General features: G+C 44.4%; 1 protein-coding gene across 4 annotated transcripts in view; it reads right to left on the bottom strand.

Moving 5' to 3' along the window:
- PDE4A (phosphodiesterase 4A) overlaps positions 1-16,987 on the bottom strand; it is a 494,628-nt gene that overhangs the window by 80,603 nt on the left and 397,038 nt on the right. The window contains exon 1 of one of the 4 annotated variants that reach the window (XM_073622567.1): positions 12,228-13,066. The exons of the other annotated variants lie outside the window; for them this stretch is intronic. Coding sequence (XP_073478668.1) covers positions 12,228-12,293 — 66 coding nt within the window. The 5' untranslated portion in view covers positions 12,294-13,066. Of the gene's footprint in view, positions 1-12,227; positions 13,067-16,987 lie in introns of those variants that run through there. 4 annotated transcript variants of the gene reach the window in all.

Raw genomic sequence — 16,987 nt, 5'->3', positions numbered from 1 at the left:
ATGCGCCAGGGGAGTACCCCTGGAGAGAGCAGAGGGCCCTATCCACCCTATAGTCTGCTATACAAATCAAAACCGATAATGTAGATAAGGCAACATAGACACCAGAACCTTTGATAAATGGCCTCGAAAGAGCAGGAGGCGAATTGTCCTCACATATACTGTATGTTTGATATGAAATGTATGAAAACTGTACACTGTTAAAAAATGAAGCCAAGGTCTTTACCCCACTGTGAAAACTTGAATAAACACTATTGGGAAAAAAAAAAAAAAAAAAAGCGGAGCTCCACCCAAAGGGGGAAGCTCTGCTTGTTTGCACACTCCTCCCTTCCACTGCCAAATTTGCCATTTTTGGGGGGAGGGGGTACTGGGTTTTGACAGGTACTCGCTCCCACTTCCTGCTCAAATCGTTGCGGCGATCTACCACAATGTCCGGCCCTTCCTCCTTCCCCTGCAGCCTTCTGGGACACACACAGATCTCAGAAGACTGTGGGACCATTCAGAAAGCCCAGTATGACTCGCGCATACAACAGTAGGAAACCGGCTGTGAAGCCAAAAGGCTTCACTGCCGATTTCCCTTACCTAAGATGTCCAGCGCCCGCACCCAAAGTCAGTTAAAGAATCGACTCAGGTGCCGACATCAATGGATTCCTGGACAGATAAGTGTCCTTATATGAAAAGCTGCTGACTTTTTTTTGGGGGGGGGGGGGGGGTTGGAGCTCCTCTTTAATTTAGAGTGGATTATAAAGAACACAAACCTCTCATCTCATCAAATGCTCCCCCATCCTCATTCCCATAACCCCTTCCTCATGTCCATAACCCCTCCTTGTCTCCATAACCCCTCCTCGTCTCCATAACCCCTGTGCACAGATTTCTAGCAAACTAAATGGGTATTTTTTGCACTTTCTGAACAGATATAGCAAAACCATTTCAATTATATATTTTGAAGACCATAGGGAAGCAAATGGGATTTAATTGTTTGGGTCTACATGCACTTTAATTTTTGGTGTTTTTTTTTTTTTTTTTTCTTTGTAGTGGCTTCTATCTGCAGCTTGTACTAGTTCAGCATCAGAGCTTATATTTTCTCCAAATGCCAATCCAGTCATTCATTATATTGGTATGCTGTTAGAGACAGTGGCAGAATAAAAACAGGTTAGCGTGTCAGAATGAGTCACGTATCGATCCACCTGCACAGCTGCCGGATGTCAGAAAAACACTTCGTAGCTACAAACACTTGGAGACTGGAGCACTGAGCGGCAAAGCACGCAGACCAAGCAATGCTTCAAGCCATTCTATTCAGCAGATATCACAAATTCAAAAGCTGATGGCATTAGCTATGTGGCCAGTACTGGTGGCAGCTTGGATCAGCATATTCTCCAGCAAAGTTAAATGTGTTGCTCCCCTTTTTTATGGTTTTAATTCTTTATAATCAACCACCTCCAAGACTTACCATAGCCTCAAATTAAAGCCCAATTGTAGCTTTAAGTTGTATTTAAACAAATATTGTCCAAGCCTTTAAAAAAAAAAGTTTTTGGTGCAATACTCACCCTACCTCCAGTAAAGGGTCAAGGGTCACTGCGCTGAGGTCCAGCACCAGCCTTGCAAGTTGACGCACAGCGTGACTGAACTATCTTCTGGGGAGCCTGGTGCGTCATGAATCCATCCCCTGGGGGTGTGTCATCAAACCATGGGTTCACAAGAGAATGTGGCAGAGAATTGCACCAGGTCATTATGTCAGCCAAACGACTGTCTGGCTGTTCTGTAGAACTTTTCACTGAGCCGGTGTACTGAGCATGCATGCCCATACTACTGTAGATGGCTTCTTCATTATAAGCTCTGTATATACCACAACCCCCAGGTTCATTGAAGAGCACTACAGCACGGCCAGAGTACTTGTATGTCATGGTGGGTGGAAATGTTTGCCAACTAATCTAAAGCCTGGTACACACTTCTAGCGGGCTGAACGAAAAAAAAACCTGAAGAGCTCAAGAGGAGCCGCTGTACTAACTATCCGATGTTCTATCACCTGCCTGGCGAGGGGGTCCTACGTGACTCCGAAACGTTGCACTACTCTTTTGATGTGATCAAGCATTAAATAATTCGCATGGACGCTTCCTTGTTGATCCATGGTGTGCTGCAAATATATTCCTTGTAACTATCCGATGTTGGTACAGCAATCTCCCCCGCTGAGCTATTGTGTTCTGACAGGAGGGCGGCCTCTCCGCCAGAACACACTGGTCATCGCTCTCAGCCACTGTCTGAGAACGCTGATCGGTGGCGATCGGTAGACCTTTTTCAGTCATGCCCCTTCGACAGAAACTGGTCAAGCATATTTCTAATATTGTATTAATTGCTGAAAATGTGTTGATTGCCAATAGAAAATAGCTTCTGTAGAGCTGGGAAAAGCACTGACTCATGATTTGTCTTGCTGTATCAAATGCAGCATAACACATGGACAGGAAATAAAACATTGCTTTCGGTAAGTCTCACAGTATGTTGTAAGAAATCCTTTATGCCATGTTTTGGGGTGTTTTTTTGAAGTTAAAGTCAACTTACAGGAGTACAAAAGTTTAATCAAGTTTGGGCCAACTTGCCCCCTTTACCTTCTACACCCCATACATACCCCTCATTACAAGGAGAGGTGACGTCGCCCTTAGGCTCCTATAGCCCATCCGTTCCCTCTTCCTCCCTGCAGGGGAGCCGGATCACATGACCAGATCAGCCTGAAAATAGGTATACAGTGTACATCTTTCTTACATGGGTCAGTTAATATACTGTAGGTGTTAGGAGGGGGGACAAAGCTTTTCTAAGACTAGTTAAGGAAAGCCTGAAATTCTGCTTTAATAAAGAGGGTGTGTGTTAGTATGTTTACTCTTTTTTTCTGAGCATTTGACCTTTATTTCTTTACTGTCACTTTATAATTTTTTTTCACTTTTTTGCTCAGTGTTTCCTATTCTGTTAAAATAAAAAAAATAGCAAAATAAGGTCACTCACGCTGTTTTTTTCTGGAATAACAGGCTCCTGTAACAAAAAGGGCTCCTGTAATCCTTAGGAGCTGTAATTGTCAATGTAGCACCCTGGTGTTTAGGCAGGGTGGCTATTAAATTTACCTGCCAGGTATAGTTGCCTTGGCCAATTGTCAGGAGGTCAACTGAATTCTCCCTAACACTGAAATTGCTGCACTTCTCTCTTCTCTCGCTAGGTGGCCAGGTACCTGGTGACATTAGAAAAGACAAGGGCATTGCAAGGACAGACTATGAATGAATGGGGTGTCTCAGCCAATGGGGAGGGATGTTCTTGGGTCCTTTGGCCTGCTGGGAGAGCCTATTTATTTGGGTGGAGTCAGGTGATCGGGGGTTCTGTGCCACCTGGACGGCTGTCTGGGTGGATGTATGTTGTAATGCCCAGGGTTGCTAGGCCTTAAGCCTTGGGCCTATCCCAGGGACATCTGGCTGCTAGGCTGTCTGAGGGCCTATCCAGAAGCAATAGACCAGCGTAGGGTTGGGATTGCGGCTTGCAGTCCAACCAGAAGCAATGATTCTGTCGGCCGGAGAACCAACTGTGGTCGGAGGTAGAGGTGAAGAATTGGGAAAACTTCAGCAGGCGACAAGCCAGGGATCTAGCCAGTGGAGGTGACGCTTGCGGAGCATTATTGCGTGTCAAGCCAGGGACCAAGCAGGCCAGCGGGGCTACGCTTGAGGAAGATACTGAGTGGGAAGATTGGAGGAGCTCAGGAGATGCAGTGGCGAGTGGATCTATTAGTCTAGTGAAAGACTGGGAGTTCAGTTGAGTGAAGTTCTACAACAGGAGATTGTAAAAGTGGAGTTCATTGCAACCATTGTTAGAAACGGTTACAAGATTGTTGCCATAGGAGACAGCGGTCCTACTCATGCAAATGTGTTGTCTAGCTGGATGCCTTTCCCTCCATGGGTGTTTGCCTATAGAAGTCTCGGAGTCTGCCAATTAACATTGCATCTACTAAAGAATGGCCTGGCCCCAACCCTCTCTCCCACAGTTCTGTTTAAGAGACAATAAATCTCTTTTTGCATCCAAGAAGTGTCTGGTGCCCATCAATCTACCTTACATTACATCCACTATGCCTTGTAACCCACTCTACACAGGATGTCAGCTGTCCCCAACTCTGGAGGTTACCATTAGGCCTCAAGGCAATACCTGATAATCAATTAGCCAGTCATTAGAGAGGAAAGCTAGGGGCAAACATTTCAAAAGGCATAACGATTAGCTGTATTAATAAGATTCCCTGGCAATCTAGTTCAGGTCACATGACCTTAAAAATGTGTGGATGAATAATTAAAAATGGGAGAAAAGAAAACCAGCATTAAAAGCGGAGCAGTCACCCATAATGACCGATCAGGTTTTATCTTTCATTGGTTTTCTCCAATTTTAGTGAATCAGTCCCATTCTCTTCTATAGAAGAGGGGTGCCCAGTGTGAACTGATCTTCACCTGCCAGTCAAGCAATGAAGAGATCCTCAAGGGTGTGATAATGAAGTCATATGTAACAGTGACGGAAGGAGCAGAAACTTAACTACATTTACGCAGACTGTAAGGCCCTCAACGCACAACTAGATTTTCTCTCATTTAGCCCGCAGGTGGAATGAGAGCAAATCACTCAATCCCCCATCGGTGAACACCGTGGATTGAGGAATCTCCACTACTAATCTTGTATACTGTATTTAGGAAGCCGCTACACTCACAGCTGCCTGAATACCCGAACCGCGGCTGTATCTGATTAGAAGCAGTTGCTGTTCGGCCATTAATTTTCCACCCATGCTTGTAAGAATTGGCCAAGATTCAAGCCATCTATGGGGACCCTCACCACGGCATAGGTAGTTTTGGCGTAATTCCTGGAGTTGGACTTTACGATCATCACAATGCATTGCAGTGTGCACACAGGTCTGGGGACTGTCTGTAAATATAAGAATGCACGTCTTCAGGACAATAGGTACATGTGGGCACCTTTCAACAGAGGGATTCCTTAACACATTCCCTGCAGGTTCATTTACTGTCTCTTACAGGGGGCCAATGCAAGGATTTTTATCTACACAGGCAAAGGTGCATTTATTTATTTTTTTTATCCTACCTAAAACACATGGACACCGATACGAATTTAAAAATTCCAACCCAAAATATACTGACCCTGACCCAAACATTTGACCCTTACAATAACCATGACATAGATCAGGGGTCTCCAAACTTTCTAAACAAAGGGGCAGTTTTCTGTCCTGCAGACTTAAGGGGGGCCGGACTGTGGGTAGAAAAGGTCCCAACATCAGTGGGAATAAACAATGCCCAATCTTTGATGCCAGTGGGCAGAATAGCACCCTATCGTCAGTGTCATTGGGAAGAATTGTGCCCCATTGTTGTCATTGAGAGGAATTGCGCTCCATCTTTGGTGTCATTAGGAGGAACTATGCCACATTGTTGGTATCAGTGGATAAAATTGTTCCCCAAGGGCCTAATAAAATCAAGCAAAGGGCCACATCTGTCCCCTGGGCTGCAGTTTGGAGACCACTGACCTAGAGCAAGCCTTCATCTAGCCATTTTTTCTTTCTTTTTTAAAATTTTTAACATTAATTTTGTTTTACCGGGAGTGACAGTTCCCAATCATTAGTACGATACCCAGGGCTCCTAGCGAGAGCCCGGTCACTGTGCAGTGTGCTCCTAGCACAAAACACTGATGTGTATAGGCGGCAGGAAGGGGTTAAAAATCCAAATCCTAAATTCAGATTTTTCCACCCCCTTATCCTGGCACCCTAAGCACCCTTATGCTGGCGCCGGCCCTGCTTACATGCAGAAAACTGGACATGAAAAATATCAGTTTGAAGAAGTTTTTACAGCCACCGGTCAAATTCAAATTTGCCTTGAAAATGTGATTGTGATTGGGGTTACAGGAAACCGTACAAGCTTCAGGAGGTACACTCTCAGTGACCCTGTGAAGTGCTCTCTAGATTCTTGCTGCACTGTAATATATAAAAACTATAAAACTCAGACTTTCCCCTACTAGGCAGTTAACTGTAGAACACAAGCGCTGTCACACACAAGGGGAGGGGCATATGTCATGTGCTCACCATACATGGAAGTACTTTATAGTTTTCTTTACCCCTGATGGCCAAACTGATTGGTGGGAGAAATGAAAGGGAAGAGGCGTTCATGCTACTGCAGGCTTCCTCCTGCATGGGATATTTTTTTCATTTTTTTGCACAGCCTTTGTTTTTTCCAGCACTACATGTTCTATTTAAACAAAACTCAGAGAAAAAGAGAAAAAAAAAAAAAAGGCCCAACTAATGTTAGTCCCAAAAAGCAAGACCACTAGGTATATACATAGGCGTGCGCAGGGGGTGTGCTGGGTGTGCCTTGGCACACCCTAATCACCCTGTGCGCATTAGCATTATCCCTCTCTGTGCTGGCAGGAAGATGGGAATTATATCCTTCTGACCAGTTCTGCCATTCATTGAGTGCTTACTTGTCTTTACTGCACCCATTAGAGTGTTCACGTATGTATATAAATATAAAATATACATATACACTATATATTTTATATATACACATATACGCACACATGTGTGTTTGAGCTTTGGGGTGCACACCCTAATGCAATAGGCTGCGCACACCTATGGGTATATACATGTACCGTTAAAGCTGAACTCCAGGCAGATATAAAAGGAACAAATGAATGCTGCTCTGTATTCATTTATACATCATTAAAATGTGTGGGTTTTCAAAAGAGCAGGGGCAGCCCGTCCATTAAGGGCGCCGCCTCCCTTATCCATCGCCACCACCCCCCCCATCCATACATCCGGCCCCTTTAAGGACGCTGGGGTGGGTGGTTTTTTGAAGCACCGATTAGAGCCAGAGGCTCTAATAGGCTTCAAAATAGGGTGGGCTCTGGGCACTCAAAATGCACTTGGAGCCCCCCCAGGTGTGCGAGAATAGGGGATGAATATTCCCTTATTCTCACACTGAATCACCTCTCCACCAGTCAGGAAGCGCGGGTCTGAGACCTGTTTCCCGATTGGCCGTAAGGTGAATCGTTCTGATTGGCCACCGAGGAGGAGGGAGGAGACGGAAGCCGCCGAGCAGGGGAAGGAGATGCTGCTCGAAATGCCCACTGCTGTGATGTCCGCAGAGGGAAGCCGCCCGTGGTTGCCCGCCATGGATGGAGTAAATGCCCCGTCCGGCTCGACGGCCAAAAAAAAATTACCACCAGCCGCCACTGTAAAAGAGGACATGGCAGAAAAAAGTACTGCAGGGGAAATTTCTGGATCACGGGCCCATTCACACCAGTAACTGTACATAACTGCACAGTTTTGACTGCATGTTTACATGCATTTGAAGCACGCTGGACATGCGTTTTGCATACGTTTAGCGAAGTGCACTTTTCTATATGTTTTTGGGCTTGGCTTTCTTGGCTTAAAAGGTAAAGGTTCCCTGCATTTGCAGTGCAGAAAAATGCAGCATGCATTGAAGTGAACTATGCCCATAGGATTACCTTGATTTTGGGCTATCTATGCAGTTGGAGTGCATTTCAAAATGCATCCAACTGCGTTCTGTGTGAAAGGGCCCTTAGGGTGATAATTGAGCAAAAGCGTTTTTTATTTTGTCTTAAAGAGAAGTGTAGGTTTAGAAAAAAAAAAACAAACAAAAAAAAAAAACAAACTTACATACTCTCCTAGGTGGATGCATCAGCAGTCTGATATTGCATCTGTCCCCCGCCACCTCTAAGAGAGAACGGAGAGATCACATGACTGCTGATCACTCAGTTCTTGGACATTAATGAGCAGGGGATGAGAATATAAAAAGACAAATCCAGATACTTACTACTTTGCATTTAAAAATAAATATAATTTTCTCATAAATAATTGATAACAGCAGTCACTTTTTTTTTTTTTTTTAGATTTGATTGGAAATGTAAAATTTTGAAGCTGAACTCCAGGCAAACCGCTAAAGTCGCAGATAAAATACACACAATATTTTAACTCCAAGGAATTTGCATTCCTGTAAATCCAGTTTTAAGATTTACACGGCTCTGCTACGCAGGACAATCTTGTCTGTGAGGGCAGGAGACCTGTTTTTTTTTTCCTCTGCTGCAGTTAAAAGAAGATGTACAGCCAAAGCTCGTTTGGCTGTACTTCTCCTATAGATCTGCATTCCTGTGACCCCTTCTCAGCAGACAGCGGGCTAAAGCCTGCTGTTGGCTGACATCACAGAGCTGGTCCAGGCTCGGGAAAGACAATAAAGCTGGGATCTGCCCACATGCCTGGACCGGCACCTGGCTCAGCCTCTCAGCGAACCGCTGAGAGGCTGAGCCGGCCGCTCCCGACCCCTCCATGGCCCAGCTCTCCAGTGACCAATGGGGGGGGGCAAAGCAGAGAGCGGTGGCTGACAGTCACCAGCTCTCTGCTCAGGCAGCTGTGAGAACTGAGCGATCAGCAGTGTTAGAACGCTTGGTTCTCAGTGTTAGAAACAGCGGGGGACCGATGCTGCATCCACCTAGGTAGGATTGTGAAAAACAAAAGATACTTATCTTTTAAGGAACCCTTACAGGTCTCTTTCCTACCCTCACCCTGTGACTAGACAGTGAAAGGAGAATCAGCAGACTGATGCTCTTATCTCTCGGTCACTCTTCTCTTCACCTATCAGCATCTTGTACTGCAGCACAACTGATTGGCTACTTGTGTTGTTTGTTTCTCCCTTTCCCAGTCTGATCTCAGTTGTACGAGGATTGCAAGAGGTGAATACATATTATTGACACATACCATACCTACCAGTGTTTTCATCCTAGTTTTTGGGACGCTGTCACCCCTGGCCACGGCTCACATTTTTATATGTCCACTTTGCGGATGGCCCACCCCAATCGCATCAACCTTCTGTTAAGGCACTGCCCAGATCGGGCCCCTTTTCTGGGCGGTCCTTACTTAATTATAAGGGTAATGCCTGCTGGCAGCTCTGATCCCCTTAGACAATACCCTTTTTTGAGTTATCATGCATGCTTAGCAACTCAAGGGTAATTCAGTGATCCCGGGACACAGTATAATCGGGACAGAAGACAGACATGTTGCAAATGCAGGACAGTTGGCATTTGTTGAGCTGTAATAATTTGAGCCTTTTCTATTTGCCTGGAGTTCAGCTTTAACATCTCCTGTGCACCTTAAATAAGAAATCTCTGGATGATTATGAGATAATACAGGATACATCAGGCATGGCCACCAAATCAACTGTTGGAGAACTACTAGTCTCAGAGTACCCTGCCAGCCACTTCTCCTGCACTGGTCTACGGGGTTGAATTTGCCCATCAAGACACTGTAATAAGCACACACACTATAATACATACCTAATATATCTATATATCTCTATTATTGTTTATTAAAGGCTGCTATAACTACATGACATAGATCTGACGGGGAGGAGTTGAAAACAAGGATGTGACAATGGAATGTACCAGATCACTTGTAAAAGGGAAAACCTCCACGCACCAGCAATTGCCTTAGAAAATGGTAAAAGCAGATGCTTATGGCCGAGGTTTAAAGGGAATCTTCCCTGTCTGAATTGCCAACATGCATCGTGCTCAAGCACTGCTGTTTCCTTCGGTCGTGCTAGGAATTTGTCATGCTTCCCATGCTGTGACTTGTCCAAGGTCACAAGGAGCTGACACAAGGATTCGAACCCGTGACTGCAGCCTCCAGCAAAGTCTCAAGTATAATCAGCAGCCAGAGCTTCCATCACAGCGCTAACCTTTTTTTTTCTTCCCGATTTACAATACAATATACAAAGTAGAACATGATTCATCACCATATACAGCCCTTCACCGTGTCGCTGTGGCCTACTTTCCCACAGACCTGAAAGGCTGGTACTGTAGGATCACTTGCATTATCCTTACACTGTAAAGAGAACAAATTCTCCTATTAGCAATCTGAACATCAAATAATATTGATATCCATATGTTCTAAAAAAAAAAAAAATGGAGATCACACCCTACCTCACAATCCTCCTATACCTATATTTGTCTAACTAGCCTCATTTGTCTTAAAGATACTTATTAGAATCCCATTACTAACAAGCAATTATTTTGGATGTCATAGTATATTATATTAGGTATGGGAATATGCCCCCTGTCACATATGGGGATCTTATTTAGTTTTATTGAGCTATATTTCCTTTACTATTAAATAGTCATTTTGAAAAAAAAAAAAATGAAAAAATGACAAACAGAAAAGTTTTGAAGCAATGACGGACAAGCTGAAAAACAAAAAACAAAATCAAGAAGGATCACAAACTAGATAAATTTATATGATGGCATTTATCTAAAAGGACCACTTCAGCAAAAACACATGGTTCAGTTATGTGGGGTTGGGGGGGGACTGCTGGGCCATACTGGATTCATTGGAGTGTATAAAGACTTCAATGGTAGGATCTCCTCAACCATGGTTCTGGCTTTGACCCTCCTCACAGTGAAGTCTTACCCTTTACCTCAACTCTATAAGCTAAAATAAGTAAAGGATCTAAAAAAAAAAAAAAAAAAAAAAAAAAAAGGGGTGGGGGGGCTGCACTGCTAGGCTTGATCCCGTACTGGATTCACTGGAGTGTAAAAAGACTCCAATGGTAAGATCTCCTCAACCATGGTCCTGGCTTTGACCCTCCACACCGTGAAATCTTACCTTTTACCTCACCGCTATAATGTGAAATAAGTAAAAGGTCTAATTGATGGGGGGCACTGACGGGCTTGATCCCATACTGGATTCATTGGAGTGTATAAGGACTCCAATAAAAAGGTCTTCTCAACCGTGTTCCTGGCTTTGACCCTCCAACTGAGAAGTGTTACCTTTTACCTCACCTCTATAATGTAAAATAAGTAAAAGATATAACAGGAAGACTTAAATCTCCTCTTATGCTGCAGGTAGGCAGAGCTGGGAACTCAGGTGCAGAGATCTCACCATAGTAGTTCCAGGATGCTGCTGGGTAACTGAACCCAACAAGTAACAACTAATACACCTTAATAATTGTGCCTGTTACCTTCAACTCAAACAAAAGCATACATATAATAAAAGCTCATTCATTTTGAACAGCACCAATTACATACACAAAGACAGGTTGGGATAAAATTAATATCTGAGTGCTTTGGTCAACACAACCAGTAGACCATGTTTCTATGAAACTAACTATGTTTTGAACCAATCTTTTTCTGCAGTAACTGCTTCAGTCATGCTAACAATGTTGTACTGGAGATGGGAAAAACTGGCACAACCCTATAAGTATTTTCTAAACCCTCTTCTACAGAGAGGGTTCAGCAATTCAGTAAGCTTGAATTGCCCTTTAAGTTCAAGTTCAATAGATAGGCCTGTGTGATGTTTTTTTTTTTTTTTTACAAAAAGTTCCCTACCAGCAACATTAGAAAGGAATTATGGGGGAAAAAAAATATTAACTGAACCTGTCAGCCCATGCAGGAAGAACATTCTCCCTGCATGGACAAATGGCTTTACTAAGGGTCATTTTAGATTTGAGGCCTTGAGTTAACAAGCTGTAGTTATATGTGAAAACGAGAAAAGATTGAAAGCAACCAGATCTACATCCGTCAGCCCATACACAAAGACCTTGAACCAACAAGATGCAGTTATGTCCAAATACAAAAAAAAGAACAACTAAAACCAGAATTTTAACCAGAGGAACCTGGTTCTTAACTTGCACAACCAAAAATCTAAAGTTGGAAACTGTCTGGTCAGAACCAAAAATCTACAGTTGGAAACCAGCTGGTTACTAAGCATGAAGTAGACAATTCTTTAGGCCCTTGATAACAAGGCCTAAAGTTCCTACCAAACAGATAATCTGAATTCACATTTTAGAGCCCATAAACATGGCTGCCCCCAGCTCCTACCAAAACATTAGACCACTTTTTCGTGAATATCATGGACAACACTCAGCAAGATAGCTAGCAATATTGTTCTTTGGTGATGTCACTGGTTTCTAGTGGGCCGCGATTTCTACCAACCCACAAAAGTCACTGGAGTGGTGAGAAGACTAACAAAAACTAGGTGCAAACAGCCGATATGAAGTGTGGGACCCAAATTTCTGTAAGCAATAGATTTAAAAACTCTGTCACTTGTGTGGACATCAATTCCAGGACTAACCTTGCTTCAGTCTTGAGTCACTCCTGGGTACAATAATAAAGCTAGGCCAAAAAAGTAATCAAAACATTGTATGCATCACATTTACCTGGTCCCACCATCCAACCAGCCAAGGTCTGGAGCATGTCTCACAGAAAAAATCGACCAAGGGCATTTTTCAATCCTAGTTGGATATCTCTGAAGGAATCCAGTCTGCAGGATGAAGCTGCAAGTGGCAAGAGCGACTACCAAGAATGTCCCCAAAATATCCTTAAGAGCTGGCAGCTTAGTTTCCAAAAAAGGCCTGGGAGTGAAAAAAACTTTCAAACAAGGAAAAAATAAAAACAAAAAACTTTTCCCTTGTTAGCTTTAGAATCCACATAAATAAATAGTAAGGACAAAACTTGACAGAAAATTTCTGGGGTTTTCAGCAAAGCTAACCAGTGATACACTTAGGGCATACAACTTAGGTGATGAGCTTTGCATTTGTTTGATTTGAAAAAAAAAATAGATGCAAATTTTAAAAAGATATGAAGAGGAAAAATACTTTTGAAAAATACTGGAAAAAAAAAAAAAATCAGCGGTCTTCTTGCTCTACAGGGTACTTGGTGTCTACAGCTTGATTTGGTAACAAAACCAGAGAAAGCAAGATGGTGCAGCCAGCAAGGGGTCAATGCCTGTTATGGTCAGAGGTGGTATATGACCAAGTGCCCATCGCTTGGTACAGGTAAGAATCCCGACATGTGGGCCGTAGATAACAGTCTGTTGGTATTCACTCCCCCTCCATAGAATCCTGTACAGCTCCCTTGTAAATCTCAGCCTGGCTCTCTCACACCAGGCTCAGATAGTGAGAGGGAGGACGGCCCATGACTGACAAGTCAATAGCCCAATAAAAGAACACAAACAAAAAAAAAATATCCATATATCCAACAGCATAAAAATGCAGCTAGGCCGGTGGTTTTAACCCATCATGGACAAGATAGGAAGAAATCCAGCAGGTAGCCTCATATTTTAAAACATAAGGTGTTTGGGTTACATCTTTAAATCCTGTTCCGATTCCCCCTTGCCCCCAACCCCACCCCCCCTCCCTGGTCGTCCTCTTCTTCCTCCTCCGTGTCTTGGTGTTGGGGGGGGGGCGGGGGGGAAGAAAACAAATCACTGTTTCGGAGGGCCTAAGAAACTGCAAGACAAGGCCTCTTCCTGCATCCTTAAGGGGAAGAGAGAAGGCAGCATCCTATTGCAGCATCCTTCCTGGGTACCAGAATGGAGACGCCGGCTTGGAAGGAGCCAGGAGACAGGCTAGCACATGCACGGAGGAGTAGGCAACCAGGATGAAGAAGAAATGGGTCTCCCCTTTTCTATTTAGGCTGGAACTGCCTCCTGTAGGGCTGTTAGATTGCTGGTATCTTCCGTTATTCGTATAGCCAGCATACTGCAGTAGGCAGGGATGTGATGTAAAATGTAGAGGGAGGGGAGCGGAGTGAGAGGGAGGAGGGGAGGAGGGAGGACAGACTAGCCGTGCTTCTAGGTATGACATTCTCAGAATTAGCTTCTTTATTTCCTTATCACAATTATTTTTACATGTTACTACAAAGTGATTTTTTTTTTTTTTTTTTTTTTTAGCTTGGTATACAGAAAGCTTTCCTGCCATAAGGATAATTTGTCTTCAGATCAATATCACCTTCTGAATTATAGCAAATCCAAGAACACACAAGATTATATACCTGTAGTCTTTAAACCAACCTCTCTGAACCTTTTCACATGGAGGAACCCTTAAAATAACATTTGGATCTCAGGGAACTCTGCTAGTAATTACTAGATCTACATCTCATTGTACAACAGTGTGATGGTCACTGAGAACAAAGTTTCCTACATTTGTGGTCATTGAAAAGACTCCTCCACTCATCATAAATAGCTTAAAAGATCCTTGTCGTCGGTGGTTAAATATTTCATTTAGTACAGGTACTTATATGGCACCGTCAATTTACGCAGCGCTATTTATACATACTTCATTACCAAAAGTATCGGGACGTCTGCCTTTCCACGCACATGAACTTTAATGGCATCCCAGTCTTAGTCCATAGGGTTCAATATTGAGTTGGCCCACCCTTTGCAGCTATAACAGCTTCAACTCTTCTGGGAAGGCTGTCCACAAAGTTTAGGAGTGTGTCTATGGGAATGTTTGACCATTCTTCCAAAAGCGCATTTGTGAGGTCAGGCACTGATGTTGGACGAGAAGGCCTGGTTGGCAGTCTCCATTCAAATTTCTACCAAAGGTGTTCTATCAGGTTGAGGTGCAGGCCAGTCACGTTCATCCATGTCTTTATGGACCTTGCTGGTCCAAATCATTTGGTGGAGGTGGGATTATGGTATGGAGTTGTTTTTTAGGGGTTGGGCTTGGCCCCTTAGTTCCAGTGAACGGAACTCTTAAGGAGTCAACATACCAAGACATTTTGGACAATTTCATGCTCCCAACTTTGTGGAAACAGGAGGATTGCCCCTTCCTGTTCCAACAGGACTGTGCACCAGTGCACAAAGCAAGGTGCATAAAGACAGTGGGAGCCATTGTTTATGGGCACAGGACTCTGAAGGAGCGGCCCAGGTGGCCGTTCCCTCAGAGCGCATGCGCTGGTGACGTCACCGGCTGCATGTACAGTAAACATCACTGTTTAGGAGATATTTACAGTACCTATACCTTATTATAGGTTTACCTATAGGTACAAATTATGCATGGGAGTTTACTTACACTTTAAGACCCCTTTCACACTGGGGCGTTTTTCAGGCTTTTTTCAGGCACTTTATTGTTTAAAAAAAAAAAGAAGCCTCATCTGCAATTCCACTGTGAAAGCCCGAGCCCTTTCACACTGCTGGTAACGCTGGTAAAGCGCCGCTTGAGACCCCTTTCACACTGGGGCGTTTTTCAGGCGTTTTTCGGGCGCTGGCAGTGTGAAAGGGCTCGGGCCATCGGCGCACCCAGCCTGGTATCAAAACCACGAAAGTGCTACAAAGAAGCTGCTTGCAGGACTTTTTTCGACGCCCTGCCAGCGCAGCGCCCCAGTATGAAAGCACTCGGGTTTTCACACTGGGATTGCAGATGAGGCTTCTTTCAGGCGCTTTACAGGCGCCTTTTTTTAACGCTAAAGCTCCTGAAAAACGCCCCAGTGTGAAAGGGGTCTAAAATGGCCATACACTGTTATGCCCCGTACACACGGTCGGACTTTGTTCGGACATTCCAACAACAAAATCCTAGGATTTTTTCCGACGGATGTTGGCTCAAACTTGTCTTGCATACACACGGTCACACAAAGTTGTCGGAAAATCCGATCGTTCTAAACGCGGTGACGTAAAACACGTACGTCGGGACTATAAACGGGGCAGTAGCCAATAGCTTTCATCTCTTTATTTATTCTGAACATGCGTGGCACTTTGTGCGTCAGATTTGTGTACACTCGATCGGAATTTAAACGATCGGATTTTGTTGTCGGAAAATGTTATATCCTTCTCTCAAACTTGGTGTGTCGGAAAAGTCCAATGGAGCCCACACACGATCGGAATTTCCAACAACACAATCCGATCGCCCTTTTTCTGTCGGAAAATCCGACTTTGTGTACAGGCCATAACAGTGGGTAGCTCTGCCAGCTTGACAAAAGTCAATTGCTCAATCAATAGCGCCTACAAACCGACCCAAAACAGCCGCTGCTGTGTCTCCAGTGTGAAAGCTCTGTTCGCACATAGGCACAGCCGCAGTGGAGGATGGTGTCTGTGTCCCGACTCACAAATGAATGGAAGCAAGCAAACATTCATTGATGGGCACTGGTAGGCTGCATTAATGGGCGCTGGTGAGGCTGCATCTGATGGGCGCTGGTGAGGCTGCATCTGATGGGCGCTGGTGAGGCTGCATCTGATGGGCGCTGGTGAGGCTGCATCTGATGGGCGCTGGTGAGGCTGCATCTGATGGGCGCTGGTGAGGCTGCATTGATGGGCGCTTCAATAAAAAGGTGGGCTTTGCTTGGGCAGGGAAAATGGGGTGAAGTTGGGGAGGAGCCAAGGGGGGCGGCAAAATGAGGTTTTGCCTAGGGTGTCAAAAATTCTTGCACCAGCCCTGCTTTAAACACAGCGTTTCATGCTTTTCTAAGTCTCCTCCCCCCAACATAGGTGTATTACCTGTTGATCCTGGCAGCGAGTCTATTATTTTTCAAACTGTACAGCCATTATGACAGTTAGAGGGTTGGGACAAACCATTTAACACTTACAGGGGTGCCTACAATGATCAGCTTTTATTCTTCATTTACAGAAATTCTTTATCCCAAAAGGAAAAAAACTGTACGGACATGGACCTGTCATCCGTCTAGGAAAGATCCCTGCTGAGTGGGCGGATCTGCTGGCGAACTACATGAAACTAACAAATAAGGATGGTATGTTTATGTGGGAATTGATTTGTTGGACCACCCAACTGCAGATCGTTTTCTTCTCAAAACCTTTATTGAAACAAGAGTTCTATTAAGCATAAACTCTGTTGGGCGGGGGGGGGGGGGGGGGGGGGGGGTGCAAAATGAGTCTGAAGAAATTAACAGAAACTTGCCTCAACAAAGTAAGAAGAAATGGATCTGCAGATCTGCAGTTGTGTGGCCTGTTTGATGGGCACAGTGGCAGCGTTTGATGGGCACAGTGGCAGCTTTTGATGGGCACAGTGGCAGCTTTTGATGGGCACAGTGGCAGCTTTTGATGGGCACAGTGGCAGCTTTTGATGGGCACAGTGGCAGCTTTTGATGGGCACAGTGGCAGCTTTTGATGGGCACAGTGGCTGCGTTTGATGGGCACAGTGGCTGCGTTTGATGGGCACAGTGGCTGCGTTTGATGGGCACAGTG

The sequence above is a fragment of the Aquarana catesbeiana genome, linkage group LG03 (assembly GCF_042186555.1).
Source record: "Aquarana catesbeiana isolate 2022-GZ linkage group LG03, ASM4218655v1, whole genome shotgun sequence".
Taxonomy (NCBI): Eukaryota; Metazoa; Chordata; class Amphibia; order Anura; family Ranidae; genus Aquarana; species Aquarana catesbeiana.
This window is presented reverse-complemented; position numbering and strand designations above follow the sequence as displayed.